The 17,074-nt window shown below is 46.7% G+C and overlaps 1 protein-coding gene across 2 annotated transcripts in view; it reads right to left on the bottom strand.

The window, feature by feature from the left end:
- The window catches only part of TMEFF2 (transmembrane protein with EGF like and two follistatin like domains 2), a 130,031-nt gene extending 122,052 nt beyond the window's left edge, over positions 1 to 7,979 (bottom strand). Inside the window, exons 1-3 of one of the 2 annotated variants that reach the window (XM_071562536.1) lie at positions 7,553 to 7,979; positions 6,040 to 6,149; positions 9 to 138 (exon numbers count right to left, since the gene is read on the bottom strand). In XM_071562536.1, coding sequence (XP_071418637.1) covers positions 9 to 138; positions 6,040 to 6,149; positions 7,553 to 7,733 — 421 coding nt within the window. In that variant the 5' untranslated portion in view covers positions 7,734 to 7,979. The remainder of the gene's footprint in view (positions 1 to 8; positions 139 to 6,039; positions 6,150 to 7,552) is intronic. The other variant, XM_071562535.1, reaches the window with a different exon arrangement.
- Between the last annotated feature and the right edge of the window lie 9,095 nt (positions 7,980 to 17,074).

Here is a 17,074-nt window from a genome sequence, read left to right as displayed (position 1 = left end):
ATACATACCTGTTGCACATGATCCTTCAGACACGAGGAGTATTTCGCTCTGCTGCTTGCAGGCAGCCTGTTTCAAGTAGCATTCGTTCTGGTAGGTGTCACCATTGGAGCCGCACACGGGCACATAGTCATTGTTACACTGGTGGGAACGGACAGAGAGCAGCAGCGTCAGTCACACAGAGAGGTGGCACAGCATCCGTTTGGGTGCCCCCCACCCCCTTCCAGTATTCAAACCCTAAGAAAACAATGGAGAGGGAGATGCTGATTCTCCTCTCTCCACCTTTACAGCTACCAGGGAAGAGGGAGGGAAGTTTTTAAAAAGGCAAATCAGAGTTGAACAGGTTAGGAAAAAGGTAATCTGAATGGGCAAAGTATTCAGTAAGTGCCCCTGAGAGGCCTCTCTCTGCACAATGAGCAGGGCTCATTCCGGGGGAAGGAATATGCGCAAAGGAAACGGCTCCTTGCATCTGCAACAACAGTTCATGTGGTTCCACTGGATGGCTAAAGACAAATTGTAATAAAAAGGCTCACTTTTTCCCTCCTCCTGCACACACAGACCCTCACTGCTACAGGGACAGCCCTCTGCGTACACACACAAGTGTCAACCTAAGAGTGTTTGACTATTTAAGTACTTAGCTGTAACTAGAACTAACTGGACGAAGGGAAATTATTTCTGAGACACCTACAATCAAAATCCTCTTTCTGCTGAGACATTTCAGTTCCTGGCAAGCTGAGGCTGCTCCACAATGGTCCAAGCTCTCCCCTCTGGTGGCCAGTGGGCAGGAGTGGCAGTACTGCAGCGAGCTCAGCCAGTGCAAAAGTTTCTCATACCATGCATCCCTCCTCCAGCTCAAACTCCTGATGAGCTCTGCAAACTACCTGCTTAGTTCCTTCTACCACTGAAAGAGAGCTTTGCCCTCTCTTGTTCATTTAAAAAAAAAAATTCATTTTATATTGAAAATTGGGCAACCTACTGGGTGCAGTTTTCATAAGATAATCATGCTCGAAGGCTTAGAAATACTTGGATGTGCCCTGTACATGATAATTATACTAGGGATATGATTATCTTGTGATTACCGTACTCCTGGTATGCCTCATTGTTTAATTAGAACAAATGGAATGATCACAATTATTATTTACAAATGCTCACCTCTGCCTAAATCCGAGTAAAAATTTAGAAGAAATCATACATCCTATTTAGCTGTATTATGCCACAAAGTATCCGAGGTGTGTTCATTGGGCACAATGTAAAACGCAGAACTGAAATTTCAGGGATATTAACATCAAAAATGCTTTGAACTCAATGACTACAGAAGTGATTAACACAAACAATTGCATAGATTGCATTAATTGCAGGCCTCCACACAGAACAGCTGCCAAGAAATTATTCATAGTTGGTCAGAGTGACATTTTGATTAGGCCAAAACAAATGACATTTTCCTTTTGCATTGTATTCTCTTAAATCTTCCCAATCTGCTGCCCACCCCCAGCACCCTCTTCCCTAGGAACAAGGAAGAAAACCAGCAGCCACAACAGCAGAAATTCTCTGCTTCTGGTCCTAACAAAAGGTTCCTTCATGCAGAGATTTCAACAGTTTATTAAAAGTGTTTCTAGGCTATTTTCACCATTATGTTCCAAATCTGAGCAATGTTTCGATCATAAAATGCCAACATCATCCAGAAGCTCAACAGCAATTGCTGGAGGCTGATCTGGAATACATAACCAGAACAATTAGCACAATCGTGCATATTTTTTAAAGCATGAAGCATCAAATCATGCTTGCTTTGGATACACTATTTGCTTGTCACCAATGGATTTGTGCAGAATTTGGCTGAAGTATCTCAACAGGCTTTGTTACATGTAGAAACAATGTTGGATTCTTTGCCCAAGAAACACAGTGGCAACTTATCTGCTGGTCTCGCCCAGAGCAAGGGACAATCTTCTACGCTGACTCAGCTGCAGATCTCAAAGGCCAGGCAGCCCTGTGAAAGCCTGATCCACAGAAAGGAGTGCTCTATCACTCTCAAAAGGAGTGCTGTGAGCTAGGCTGGAACTTCTTCCAAAGCTTGGCAATTTTAAAACGTAACTGAGAGACACCAGGACTCCACGAAGCATTAACTCTCCTGGGAGATGTTCCCCCATCTCTCCTGTGGCTTCTGCCCTACTCAAGTTTGGCTTTGGCCAGTGGAGGTATAGTCCACAATGGAGCACAGGTGATGGAGCCTTTTCTTTCTCCAGTTGTCATGGTTAAAGATGTATTTCTTCACCTGCTGCCCACTCTTCCCATCACCACCTTTGACAAACTAGTATTCAGATAGAAAAGGTGGGAGCCATGAGCAACAAAGGAAATTATATCTTCCAGACGGATCATGCCTTGGCTTTGATCTGGAAACTGTAGTAGAAGTTACCCAGGAAAGAAGACAAGACTACTGAGGAGAAGGCTGTGATATCAATCACTGAGTTGTTCCTAACCCAGCAGAGCTAGACTCGTACTTGACTGTGCTGAATCCTGTACTCAAAGCTCTTCATTGTCATAAAATGCTTCTTGCTAGTCCTGGAGAATATTAGAGGTTAAAAGTCAGTTTCCTCAGTCGAGTGACATGTTTTTTGTCATTGGTTTAGGGCTCAACCAACTAAGCCCCAGAAGTAGAAATGATTCTTCATCCCCCAAATAAGGACTGATCAAGCACTCATATGAAAACTCCCACTAAACCCAGCAGCACAGTGCCACACTGTCCACTTCTCTCTTATATGTGCAAGTTTTTAAAATACAGCTGTAAATCAGAGAAATAGATGCAACCAATTCAGCCAAGTGTCAGTCAAAGGCTGCCTTCCTCAGCACTTGCAGCCTTGAATGCCCATTGTCACAGCCAGGGACAAACCCGCTTTGCAAGTGTTTGGGTCAGTGCTGAGCACTGAAAGCAGGTTTATTTTCTAGAGAAAATGGTAAACCTGTAGAACATTCTCCTGGTAACACTGCGAAAAGCTTGACCTCCTCTCATCAACTAACTACTCCCAAAATGACACCTACACCTGGAACCAAGTACCATCAAAATACATTCCAGAAATACAACAAAGCTGCCAGTTGGAGATGTGATGCTCCAGCTCCATAAACACTGAAGCATGTGAGAGATTCAACACGCATGAAAATAGGACTCCTTCATCACATAAAAAGCAATGGCTGTCCACGGCCCTGGTGACTAAGAAGAAAAGACACTGATGAAATTACCTTGGTATATTTTTTAATATGTTCATGAAATATAAGGGAGAAGAGCCCAGGCTGCCAGAGCTATGGCTTTAGGCAGATGGATACAGATCTCAGTGAGCCAGGTTCCCAACCACACACCTGCAGGCACAGCTCTACATCTTCTGTTGGACCTGCTGAGTTTGAAGGAAGGAAGGGGTGGTGGTTTCTCCCATGCTCAGCCCCACTGCTGGAGCCAGTACTGTCCCAGTGCCTTCTCTCCCTGCCAGCACCAAAGTCTGTGCTTGCCCTGAGCAGGGGCTGGGTCTGCATTTCCTGATCACTGGGACATGGTGTTTTCCAGTGCAATACATCTCTCATTCTGAGGAGTCACAGTAGGCTGTGACAAGAGAACCAGATGACGTGAACCTCTGTCTCAACACATGCCTGCTGGCTCTCCAGGGATGGAAGCCTAACTCAGGTGTTCCAGAGCAGTCTGATCATATTCACCTTTCAAATAAAAATAACTCAGTTTTAACTCCACTTGGACAGACATGATGAACCTGTGACTCTGGTTTGAAAAAGTCCAAACCAAGACTGCTACAGCTCCACTACCCATTTCTGCCTCTGCCAGCCCCTTAACACAGAGGCTGGCCAGCCCCAGATTTTTCATCACTATGGAAGCAAAATTATCTTTCTATCCTTGTCTGTTCTCTCAAGTTGGAGTTAAAGTCCCCAGCAAATTCTGAAGAAAACATAAAACATAGTTATAATGATGAGGATTCTGCTATAGATTTGCTCACTATCACGCCAAAGAGTTGTCACTGAAATGGGAGATTTGAGTTCTAATGGAGGACCCTCTTACTTGTGACATAAATTACCAGCCCAGCTCTGCCTTACTTAGCCAGCCTCAGACACTGCACTAGAAATTAATTTTCTACTCGGGTGGCATATCTTTTTGGCTTGTCACATTGCCTACTGATGTTACAAGTGAAGCTAACATCCCCCCAAGCTCTGCCTGTATCAAAGCACACACATTTGACTACAGAAGCCCCCGGCACCACATCACCCTTCGCAGCGCTGGCACAGGATCAGCCACAGGTAATTTGCCCTCCAAGGTCACAGCCAGCCCTGCGGCTCCACAGAGGGCCCATATCAAGACAGAGAGCTTCAAGTGTTTACAGGGCTTGATCCAAAGGCCACTGAAACCAAAGATTACAGTTGATTTCAACCCACTTCCTAGCAATCAGGCCCAAATCAGTCTTTTAATCTTTTTTACATATTCATATAACAATTATCTGATTTCCTTAAATCTGTTTCAACTGCTACAGAACTGCTAAACTCAGCATACCTACAGTGTTCACCTCTCAAAGTGGAGACAACGCAGCCCACCTGGCTTCATTTACCCAAAATCACCAGGGATCAGCATCCTGCCTTGGGAAAACAGTGCTCCCAATGCATTCTTCCCTGCCAAAAGCAACATCTGAGATTGTTCCTTCCAGGCTATGAGTCCACTGCTTTATGCCAAGTGGCAACACCAAACCAGTAACAAAGACAAGACCCAATCACTCTCAGCAGCTGCTCCAAGTTCCCAGTGTTCATGGCACAACATCTGCCCTCACCACCAAGCAATGGGACAAGTCACAGACATTTCACTGCCTTACAAATTTTTCTTAGAAATTACAAATAGACCAACCCTTAGAGCAAGGTAAATGCTCAAAACAGCATTCTCACATTGAATTTTTGCCAGCATGCAAACTCCAAATGGAATAAAAAATTTCCATGGTCAATATGAATTTTCTCCCAACATGGAAAACACAAGCACTTCAGGAAACAACTGTCTTGTTCTTATTAGAGAAAATTTCTTCTTCATTTTAAATGAAAGAATTTATCGCTTGGGGTTTGTCTCAGAAGACACATTTGGCTCTAGAAATACAAACGATACTTGTCATGCTTCAAAGTGAACAGTCTTTCAAAGCTCCGTATTAACATAACCATTACAGATGTGCACAATCTTGAACTGTGCACTAGTTGGCCTGTTCTATTGTAAACACTCAAATCAGCATTGTAAGTTTCACAACTTCACAAATCCACATTAAAATGAAAAAAAGACTGGGGCGTAAACACACATACAACCCCATACTGGTACATGCTTAAAACTTGTTCAATTTGTTCAGTTTTTATTCAGGTCTTTATTTAAAGCCCAGCTGTTTTGTGAGTTGGCTAAAACAAATTAAACAGAATCCTTCATAATGAAATCGTCTGACTTTGAGAATGCCTCAGGTTTAGATATAGCTGTGAGAGGAAGAGAGAACTAGAAGGAAAAACCCCTACTACTCAGTAATAGCTCTTCTAAAACTATATAAAACCTAAAGCAAGTTCATAATTTTGGAACAGAGGAGTTGCTCCTTAATCTGATCAGCTGGGCACATAAACAGGCAGAAGCATTGTCACTATGCAGACCTTCCTGAAAATATTGCATAAGCACATTACAGATCCATTTCTTTAACTAGATCAGAACTCCGAATACAATAAGCCATGATCTGTATCAGAAATGAGTTCAGAAAGGACTCTAAATCCTTGTTAAAAGGGCAGAGATGAAAAATCAGAAATGCACAACCTGAAACTGCAGACCCGAAGGGACATTTAAAGCCACAGCATCTGCATTTTCGCAGAAAAACTTATGTCTTCTTGACACCAGTTGGTTCTCCTGCCAGCTTTTACACACTCTGCCAGGTTTTCCCTCTAACTTCTCTGCACACAGAGAAATAAATTGCCAAGTGATAGGTAATAAAGGGAGATCCTTGATTTGTATTCTCATTAGTGAATTAGAGAACAAAGTATCAATCTTCTTACCTTGAACTGACAGACACAAGTCACACTGTCTCCAATCCTTAAACACTCCCCATCAAATTTACAGGTATTGGTGTCGCAGAGAAAGAGATCATTTTCTCTGTCATCGTAACCTCGAATGTAAAGAGGGGAAAAAAAAGTCAGCTTTGGTCTAGCAAGATGAACAATATGGGATAATTGCATTTTAATGCACACTGCACAATAACCTTGTTGATGAAACGACAGAGTCCAGATTTTCTTTTGTCCTTCCCTGTCCTCAGTTTTTCACTTTTTCTCTTATTTCTCTCTTAGTGTTTCTCTTAGTCCTTATTCCTCACTACCTCACACTTTTTGTTTTTTCTATTTCACAGACTTGGTTTCCTCAAAAGTCAGCCAGTAATTATGCTATTTCATGGTTCTGGGTTGGAAATGTCATCAACTTATCCCCATCCGATCACAAATCTGTTGGACAAAAGTCCAAATTGGAATTTCTCCAGCCCGTGACACAACAAAGCCCCCAATAATAAAGACAAACAGGCTGTGTGTTTTCCGTGATGGTCTGCCTGATCTCAATGAAGATTGATGACCTCTAAGTTAACAGAAGTGCCAGGTTCCCCACAAGCCGCTGAGCGAACCGAGCTCTTTGCCTTCATTTTCTCCAGGAAAAACCAACAGATCTGACTGAAGATTCAGTTCACGAATCCAAGCATGAATTTCAGATTTCGCTAGCTGACTTCCCACTCCAACAGTGTGCAGCAAGGTATTAAACAAAACAGCTATATCAGACTCCAAACCCATTAAGATCTGAATCCATTGATTTTTTTTTAAAACATCGGAGCGCTCTTAACCATATCGCTACACATTTAAAATGAAGAGCTCACACTGCAAATTCTCTCCGATCTAACACGTTATGTACGATGCACACAGTACCCCAAATAACGCCTTTTCCCTATAAAGGCTACTACAGTCTAATTTCCCAATTCTGTGTATCGGAGAAGGACCGGCCGCTGACCTACATAGGAAACTCATTATAAAGGTCAGCCCGACTTTAAGGAACAGGCAGCGGGGTCCCAGTGTCGCGGTGTCCATCCCCGATCTGCTCTCCGCTCGGTGCGCACGGGAACAGCCGCCCGCAGGATGCGCACACGGGGCCCCGACTCCCCGCGCCCCACACCCGCAGCCACACGCCGAGGTGCCCCGTTCCAGCGCAGAGCCGCACTCCGGCGGAGCCGGAGCTCTCTCTCTGCCCAGGGAGCCGCCCGCAGCCGCGGCGCTGCGCACCGGCGGAGGGCGCGGCTGCCGCGCCCGGCGCCGCGGAACGGAGAACAGCGGGGCCCCGGGCTCTGCGGCCGCACCGCGACAGGCGACGAGCCCCGACACCCCGGACTTTTTGCTTTCGCTACTCCCATGTATTCAACGGGACGCGGCATCACCTCTGAAGTTGGCTCCCCCGGGTTCGCCCGCGCAACTCTGAGCGTCCGGCGCTGCTGCCGGGACGCTCGCTAAGGGGCCGGGCGCGGGGTGCTCCGGTGCTTACCGGAGCAGTTCCAGCCGGTGGGCGTCTGGCAGTCGCTTAAGGAGGTAGGGAAGGCCGTCAGCTTGTCGGGGCGGGCGAGGACGAGCAGCACGGCGGGCAGCAGCAGCCAGCAGCAGCAGTCGCAGAGCGTCCAGCCGCCGCCGCCGCACTGCCGGGGCGGGGAGGGCTCCCAGGGCACCATGACTTCCTAACTCAACTCTCCGGCGGCGGCGTGCCCCCCGGGCGGCAGGGACGGGCAGCGGGGCCGCTGGGCATCCCGGGGCCCCGGCCGGCGGCGGCAGCGGGTCAGCGAGCGGCGGCCAGGCGCTACGCTGGGGCGAGCGGCGGAGCCCGGCGGGGCGGCGCGGGGGTGCGGGCGGCGGCGGGGCGGGGAGCGGCTGCCATAGGGGCCGGGCGGCGGGGAGCGGGGGGAGGGCGCGGAGGGGCCGCCGCCGCGCAGCCGCCGCCGCCGCCGCCTGCCCCGCTCTGCCGCCCGCATCCCTCTGCGCGGGGGAAGCAGCAGGTCCCGGCCCGCCGCGTCACGTGCCGCCGCCGCGCCACCCCCATTGGCCGAGCGGGATGCGGGGCCCGGCGGGCGGGGCCGGCGGAGATGCTGCGCCCCCGTGGCAGCGCCCGGGGCAGCGCGGGCGGGGTGCGGGGAAAGGGGCACGGGGGGGAACGGTGGGATCGGGGTATCGCGCCCGCGCTCCGCATCCCCGGGATGCCGCCACGCCGTCCCGCCGGCTGCGGCGATGCGGGCCAGCCCCGACGGGGCGCGGGCCGGGCAGTGCCGCACCTGTCCGCGCCAGGGCATGTGCGCGCACGGCGCTGAGCTGCAGGTGGCAGGGCTCGCCCGGGAGCACAGGCATGCACAGCCGTGACACCCGCGCCACAGACACCGCACACGCCGGGGCGCTGCTGAAGTTGCCGGCAGCGCACCCGGCTGCCAGTGTTTAATCACGCGCGGATGCGACGTTAGGAAAATAAAACACTGTCCCGGCTGTGGGGTCTTGAGCCGGCACAAGGCCATCGAGGTGAAGAGGGGAAGAAACCAGCACGGCGAGGAAAGCAGAAGAGGAAGAGGGAGATCTTGCCCAGCCTCGGCAGGCAGCGGCCAAGGTCTTCTCGGGCTTGAAGCACCATCCCACCATCCCTGCGACGGAGTCGGAGGAAAATGCACCATCACGGTGGTACGGGGGGCTGCTCTGCGCCCCACATTTAACGGACGCTCGCGGAGGGAAGCCCCGCAGCAGCATCCCGCCGACTCCAGCCGGCGATGTGCCACGGGGCTGCGGGAGCCGCCTCCCCCGCTGCGCCCTGCGCCGCGGATCCTCCTCCCCTCCTGCTCTCGGGGGCTTCAGTTTTAGGAGGCCGGACTGTTGGTGGGGACTGTCCTCGCTCCGCGGGCGGCGGGACCACAGCAGCACTGTGCTCAACACCCTCCCGCCTCAGTCGGCAATTGGAGCCGCCAGCCCCTGCCCTGGCCCCGCCACAGGGCTCGGGGCGGCCCAACTTCCTCCGTTCCTTCTCGCATCTCCGGGCCCGCCGCCGCCCGGGCGTACCGCAGCCGACAAGACACCTGCCAGGTAAACGGGACCCCCTCGCCCCCGCCTTGTGCTTAACTTGCGGCCGTGCCGCCGGCAGGATGGGGCGGCCGGCGGCTGTGGCGACAAGGACGTGTTAGACCGGAAAATAGAATTTAAAAAAAATCGGATCGAGGCAGCAGGGAAGCGCTTTCAAGACACAGGCGCTGGACTCCGCGGTGGGAGCTGCCAGCAGAGCAGACGAGCCAGGCAGGACCGCGGAGCTCGGGGCGGGCACTCGGCGTTCAGGGGCAGGGCTGGGTTGGCCTTGGCCCTACCCCTCCTGCGCCTCCTCCTCCGCCCGCGGGGCGCAACTCGGCATCCCCGAGGGCTCCGGCGCATCAGCAGCGCAGCACGGCCGAGGGGGCAGAAAAAGCCACGGTTCCTTCCCGGGCTTGGAGACCCCCGAACGCGTGCGAGGAGGCCCGGTTGGAAGTTTGCTGTTTCCGAAAGTATGACCTCCCTTTCGACCCCAAAAGTTAAAGATTTAGAACTTGCTCATTAAAAATACTGTCTGACATACTCAATACACTCATGCTTTCAGGAGTCCACACAAGTCCACACACCAGTACTACTGCTTACTGTCCCTTCATATGGTGGCACGGTACACGGGAGCCAAGGAATTCATGCTCAGTTAATTCCCGTGTAGCTTCTCCCTAAGTTCTAAAACAGGTTTTCTTCTGCCTCCTTTCTTCCTCATACATCTACATCTGCTCCCTTCTCTGCCCGCCTGCCACTACCTGTATTGACTTCATCCACCCACCTGTACTCCAGAAGCCTTTCCTACAATTAAAGGGTATCAATTTGCACATTCCAATATATGTGCTAAAGCTCTGGTGAAGAGCTACACAAATCCATGCCTACTGTTTCGTATTTACTAATCAAGCCTTAAGCAGCACCTAGCAGAAAGGAAATATTAATTTTTACTGCCTGCTAGTGGTTGCACTGAATCTTATTCTTCATATTCTCTGGGCTTAAGGAGCATCTACATCTCAGCACCTGGTGCCAGATCAATGTTTTTCTTTTCCTTTAGCTCTTTACTCCACTTTCCCATGCCATTCTGTTATTCCATATACTACCATCCTTCTAATTCCCCTCTTCCCTATTCCTTTTTGTTTTAACTTGTTTCTTTTTTCTCATATTCATTATCCTTTCTAAAACTCAGCTCTCTGCTTGACAAGTCACTGAGGTGTTTGAAAAGAAAAAATGTCCTGACTGGCCAGGTACCACAGTCACACAGCCTCGCCAGGGGAATGTCCTCCTCTCCCTTTGTATCTTTTTGCTCCCCCCTTGTTTCTTCTTCCCACCTCCCTGGTTATTCTATGCGGACTCCCAGCTCTATGTTCCCCTAGTTGCAATTAACATGGCTGACAGTTTCTAATCTCTTTTTCTTCTTTTCCTCCACTCCCCTCCCTTCTTCCACACCATCCTCTCTTCATTTCCATATAACTACAGGTCATAAAGGTGCCACTGGCCTCATCTTTAATCCAATTTAACCAGAACATACAGGGGATGAAACTGGTAGGTCAGTGTTTCCCAGACTAGCAGCCAGACCCTCTCTGATGTGTCCTTCCTGCCACAATAACTCATGCCCAAGATGATACCACAAGTGTATCCAGCATTCACAGAGCGTCATTAGGTACAACAGCAGAAGCCCAGCTATGGCCCATGTTCTCCCCAGAGTGCTGTATAACACTGCAGCAACAGAGTTTCAGGTACACGGTTCTGACTAACATTTCCCCTGCTTTATTTTGAACCACTCACACAACAGGCACTGCCTGGGGAGACAATGTAGCCCCTCTATTTGTATACTTGTTCTCAGACTTTGGTATATGGAAGCTCCACCAGAGGTCCTGTAATTGCCACAACATTATGCTTGAACTATGAACCTGAAACTGTCTGAAGGGAAATCTGCTTAAGGCACAGTAGTATAGTTTTTGCTGTGCCTAGCACTGCTATTTTCCTTAAAAAGATTTTCATTGTTGATAGGAGAACTTTACTTATAAAATCATTTTTATGATAAAAATACATCTGTCTGTTCCAAAAGGGACAGCTAAACCCACAGGCCCTGTTTCTCAGTTACTCTCTCTAGCAATTTCTTTTGAATTATAGACTGAGATACAATGATTTTTTCATGTAGTTCCTAGCTCCGAAGGATTCCATGCTCTTAATGCGACACTGCACACACAATCTCTCAGTAACGTGTTATTCCCAGCTATACTTCAACACTTAGGCTAGTTGATATCTGCATTCTTGTACTCCCTGATGTGCCCATCCCATCTCACCACTACACAAAAACTACTTCTGGTAAACCACACAAGACAGTGTTATGCAAGTGTGAAGTACAAATTGTGACATGCATTTTCTCAGTGAAATACTGAGGTCATGATATTGAGCTGTTGGTGTGGTTCCTTTATTGGCTACATGTTTGGCTTCAATGCCAAATAAGCAGCAAAATAATCTCAACCTGTCTTGGAAGAGCCCTTCTAGTAAGAGTTGAGGGTAGACTACATCTTGAGTATTAAACCTATTACTTGTAGAGCTTTTTAGAGGCCTGTGCAGTTTTGAGATGCTTATACTACAAGAAACAGGCAGATGAGAGGCATTGAGGGCAGCTGATACTGATAGAGTTTTATCCAAGAAACGTGGTCATGCCATGTGTACCAGTGTTTGGAGGAGATCAGCTCCCAGATGAAAAGCAGCTTTGTGAGATGTTTCAGGTTCTCAGAGATCTCAAAGCAAGGGCAGGGACTGTCCTGGCTGCACACTGCACTCCTTTAGGTAGGATGGGGCAGCAGCAGCTGGCAGTGGAGGCCTGGGGCCAGACTGCACCTGATCCCAGTCCCACGTAGCCACATCTGTGAGTAATGCCTTCTGTTGCTGTGCTTGGCTGGGAGACAATGTACTGGCAATCAATTATGCAACCTCTGTTATTCACACTTGTATTTTATCTTGGCTGTGCTCCTCTTGGAAGTCTGCAGATTCCAAAAAGTTTCCCAGAACTTGGGAGAAGCCAAATGGTACAGATGAGTGTACCAAAACATCCTCAGCAACACAAGCTATGGGCACACAACACCCGTTCTGTTTCTTCTCTGTCTATCCAAAGACTATAAAGCTAAGTTCATGTATCTTTTAGACACATCACAGCCTGCATCTCACATCTCTAAAAGCCCTAGGAAGGTAACCTTCATCAAGAATATCAATGAAAAAATGCTTCTTACATTCAGCCAATATTTATGAACAATGTTTTCCTTAAGTCAGCACTAAAATAATGGGATAAAGTTCCACAGCTGCTAAGAACAAATCCCACCAAATGTACAAGGGACATTTGAGTTAGCTTCTTCCCTGCTGACATCACACCGTGGCATGTTTATGAAACACATATGTACAGGGCTGAAAAAAAGCGCCAAACCTCACTCTGCACAATTCCTGAGAAAATGAGAGCTACAGCATGTGTGTGAGCTACTGCAGGCTGCCACCACCACTGGTCTTAGTTCCCAGGAAAAAAAAAAAGAATTATTTTACCTACAAGGGATTTGCCCAAATAAGGTCTCAGCCAATACTAAAGAGAAGGGAATGTGGAGGTTCACCTATTTTCAATGGTAATTCCTCTTGAAAAAAGAGTGGGTCTGATTTTAAAGACACCACCAGACAAGGCTCGTGAGCCCAGTTGCCAATTGAAAGACCCAACCCAGAAGGAAAGGATGTTATTTATTCCAGTAGAAAACCAGCAAAGGACACACAAGCTGTAGGGACTTGCTGTGTGTGGAAGAACAATGCTTATTTCAGGTCTATGCATTTTCAGGCCTGGTTTGACCAAAAGTTGGCAGATTTAGCCTAGACACGTGTTTCTGTCAGAAGTTTGTGAATCTCAAGCAGATTTTATGATCATCTATTTTTCATGTGTGGAGGAAAGGCACACATGGCTTCACTCAAATGCACAGGCAGTAGGGAGCTCTTTGCCTACATGCAGTTTTACAGATTTTATACAGCTTTCAGCTAAATCACATATCTCAATGCAAAGTATACCACTCTTGGATATCACATGGATTTTTAATGCTCTGAGGCATCCTTTGGGTCTATAAACAACAAGTAGATTGCATTCATCTACATACTGACAGATTTTTTTCCCCCCTTACTTGTGAGAGAAATATGGCTCTTGTTCTTCACTGGAACTAGTATACAATCCAAGTACAATTCATGGCCAGTTATGAGAGAAGAGTGCTATATTTTTCATTGTAATTAACTGCTTCAGAGCAAGATTTCTCATGTATAAAGATGAAGAAAGGTCTCAGCTTTGCCTGAAAGACAACTTGCCTTAAAGCAATGTGTCTCACACTTTGAGTTTTGACTGAAACATTCCACTACTTTGGTGACCTGTTATGCCAAAAAAACTCTCTTGTGTTACACTTTGCTTTCAATTGAATGTGCCGGCACATGCCAAGAAACAGAACAAAGTACTGCAATATGTACTGGAATGCTATTTTGTGCTGCTCCACACATGAAATTGATGTCAGAAAAAATTGCACAAAGGGCATGGAAAATGCAAATAAATACTGTGATCCTTTTACCTTCAGTTTTAAATAGATTGATTGAAATGCATGGATCCCAAAGATTTATATGTCTGTTTATAGTCCATTCTGGAGTTTTAACATTCCAAGCAACTTGTAGGAGGGAGTGTAGTATTATTTATGTAAAGTCATGATTATTCAGCAGTGTTTATTTCTGAAGAACAAGAAAACATCTTCAGGGGAGAAGAAGAAATTTGTAACTGTTTTACTACCAGTTAGCCAACTTAACAGTGTTTTTCCATGACTGGTTTACAAGGAACTTGGCTCTTATGGGCACCTTTGTAGCACCGGACATTTTGCTACTAGCGGTAGAAATTACCTCCATCTCCCAGGACAGACAGTGGTACAACAGATTAAATGGTTTGACAGCCCTTCAAAGAATAAGATACAGAAAGAGGTGATGGCGGGAACCTTTACTGTTGTGAAGATACTTGAGATTTATTTTTGCAGCTCTTTTCCTAGGACAGTACTGAATGGAAACACAGAACTGGGGCCTGCAAGGAGAAGACCCACAGCATCTTTTCACTGATATGATTTCTGTGTGACAGTTTCTTTGCCATGTGAACAATTTCTTATGTCTGATGCAGTGTAACATCCATCTATTATTTATATTTCTATCTTTGGGCTCTTTTGCCCAGAGTTATGTTTAAGACAAAGAGCATGAAAGGATTATAACGGGAAAGTAAGTGCAACCTTAGCGTACCATTGGTCTTTCTAACTACTTTTCTTTCTTTCAGTTGTAGAGGTTGCTCTTCTTCCTAGGAGGTAATAAATCTGCTTCTATGAAAAACAATCCAAAGACACAAACCAGAATTTTCAAATGGCATTTCTCAGTCAACTTTTAGGCTGACCTATGAGAGTGGAGCTTGCAGAAGTCACATTTAGCTCACCTCAACTGAGCACAGAGTATCCTCCTATCTAGGTACAATTCCTGCAAACCTCCAAGGGGAAGTAATAATTTAACCGAACAAATCCCAAGTAGTCTCACTTATCCTTTCTTGTCTGCGTGGCAATGCTGCCAACAGAAACATCTGAACTGTGTCTGTCTGTAGGGGAAAGAGCCCAACCACAGACAGATGTAAGTAATGCTCATCATAAAACTGTATGAGCCATTTCTACTCATTTCCAGCAGACCCTTGAGGACAGGTAGATGGTACCACTCAGCTGTTCAACAGATGCAGTGAAGGAGGAGTGTCATTTCCTGCAAGAGGCAGCATTGCTGAAGGCACATGGAAGACACTACACACTGTGCAGAGGTACCTCATATGGGTTCTCTGACATGTAGCTAAGAGTAGGAGATCAGAGCAAGGTTACAGTGGTGTTTTTACTCTCACATGTAGCTGGAGGTTGGGCCTGCTCAGGGACAAGAGTTAGTGTCCCTGTGGTTAATAGCTCCTGATAGATTTTATTTCCATGAATTTCCCATGAACCACAAAAAACATATGGCAGCCAGGAGAACCTGTGGCCATGAGCTTCATGTGCTGTGCAAGAAGACAGCTTTCTTATACTTGGCACCTGCTAACATCATTTGATACTCTTCCTTCATGCATTATGAAACAAACAATCATTTCATATTCAGCATCTTGTGCCAGCCCAGATCTGCCCCTGCTCCATGTCTCCTGAAATATTGCTAAATCATTCTAACAAGTATGTCCATGTTTTTCTTTTGTGTAGGGATAGAGATCCAACATCAGTGCCCCTACTTACAAGAAGCACCAACAGGCAATGTCTGAGCATTGCATGCAGTGCCAGCATGAATGATCCTGACACAGGAACCAAGCACATGGTGTGGGTACCAGACTGTGCACCCAAAGACACTGTTACCTGTCACACACAAGGCTTTTGGGCAGAGAGGGTGCTTGTACGCCCCAGGCGAATATTAAGGTAAATTTAACTATGTTGTGGTATTGTGCCAAAGTGGCTGTGCCAGAGTGGCAACGTGGTCCTGTGCACTTAGCAGTGAAAGCCTATGGACAGCCTTCATCTGGCCTGTCTCAGGTCAGAGAATGAAGGGTTGCAGGGGCATTTCTGATTGTCCTTGTGAATGGGGCATCAACCAAAATTAAATGTATCAGAAAAAATGCTAAGACTCTTGAAGGATTTAATTAGAAGGATTTGCACAAGGATCAGAAGTCAGCATCCTTAGAAATTTTTACACACACATATAAAAACTAATTATTCACATCTGAGAAGGGTGTGGCCCAGAAGAACTAGTTTTGAAAAACATAATTTGGCATTTTCCATCTCAAGATCTGTAGGGGATGTTTTGTCAATACTGACATTGTACACAAAAAACTACCAACAGCAAGCAGAGATGATGTTCTAAGGAAAACCAGTGTTGTTTCTAACTTAGTGTATGGCACCAATGCTTAGCCAGGTATGCTTTTTTATGAAGCCACACTAATCTCCTATCTGATTTTCAAGCTGTCATGCATATATTTAACTTTAGCTTAAATGAAACAAAACAGCAATACATAGAAGCATTGTTAAAATCGAAAAAGAGTTCGTTCCATGTAATTAAAGTTTTATTCAAAATGTCATTGCTTGCATATGATGGAAACATTTTTTATAATCAGTCAAGTGATTTCTAAATAATAGTTACTTTTATTTGAAGGCATACCAACTCAAAACAGCAAAAAATGCAAATGAAGATTCTTCACCAGCTAAAACATTGCTGTCAAAGGATACATATAAATGGTAACTTATTAAAAAAAAAAAGATTTGTCAAGTACATCAAGTCAAACTCTGGGATAATATAGAGCTCCTTGATGCCTTAAACAGAAAGTTTAACAGCTTCCATTTAAAGGAACAGGAATTAAAGGAAGAGAGCAGTCCAAAACACCACGGCAGAGTAATTTTTCATAGGTCTGTGACACACAAACAGAAAGCATCTCGGGTACTCACTACCCAACACATGAAAAGTGGCTTTTGCATCTACGGATACTGAGAGGCCCAAACTAAATATCTCTATGCACAGCATGCACCCTGATATCCAATGGTTCCATGCTGGGACCTTTTGGCACAAGTTGTGTCGGTTGAGTGTCCACCCCACTCCTGCCACAGCCCTTGTGAAGGATCTCAGTTCCAACTTGGTGAGTGGGGAAGAAGCAGACTAGGACTGGCAAAGGCTTTTGCTTCCTATGAAAATGGCACACACTGCCCAGAGTACAGGTTCTCCATCTGCTTTTCCTTTGCTTCCTAAAATGTATCACAACTTTGAAGCAAGGCAATTACTAATAAATGCCGTGCAGAGTAAATACACGGCTGATATGAGAAGTTCGCTGCAATCCTCCTCTGTCCTGCATTAGCCCCTGCCTCAATGTACACTGGTGGATAGGGCATGGAGGAGTCTGATGCAAGAAGAACTCAGAGAGATCCCCTGCAGATGA

This window comes from Pithys albifrons, chromosome 8 (genome assembly GCF_047495875.1).
Source record: "Pithys albifrons albifrons isolate INPA30051 chromosome 8, PitAlb_v1, whole genome shotgun sequence".
NCBI classification, from domain to species: domain Eukaryota; kingdom Metazoa; phylum Chordata; class Aves; order Passeriformes; family Thamnophilidae; genus Pithys; species Pithys albifrons.
The sequence above is the reverse complement of the archived record's forward strand: the minus strand, read 5'-3'. Positions and strand labels throughout refer to the sequence as shown.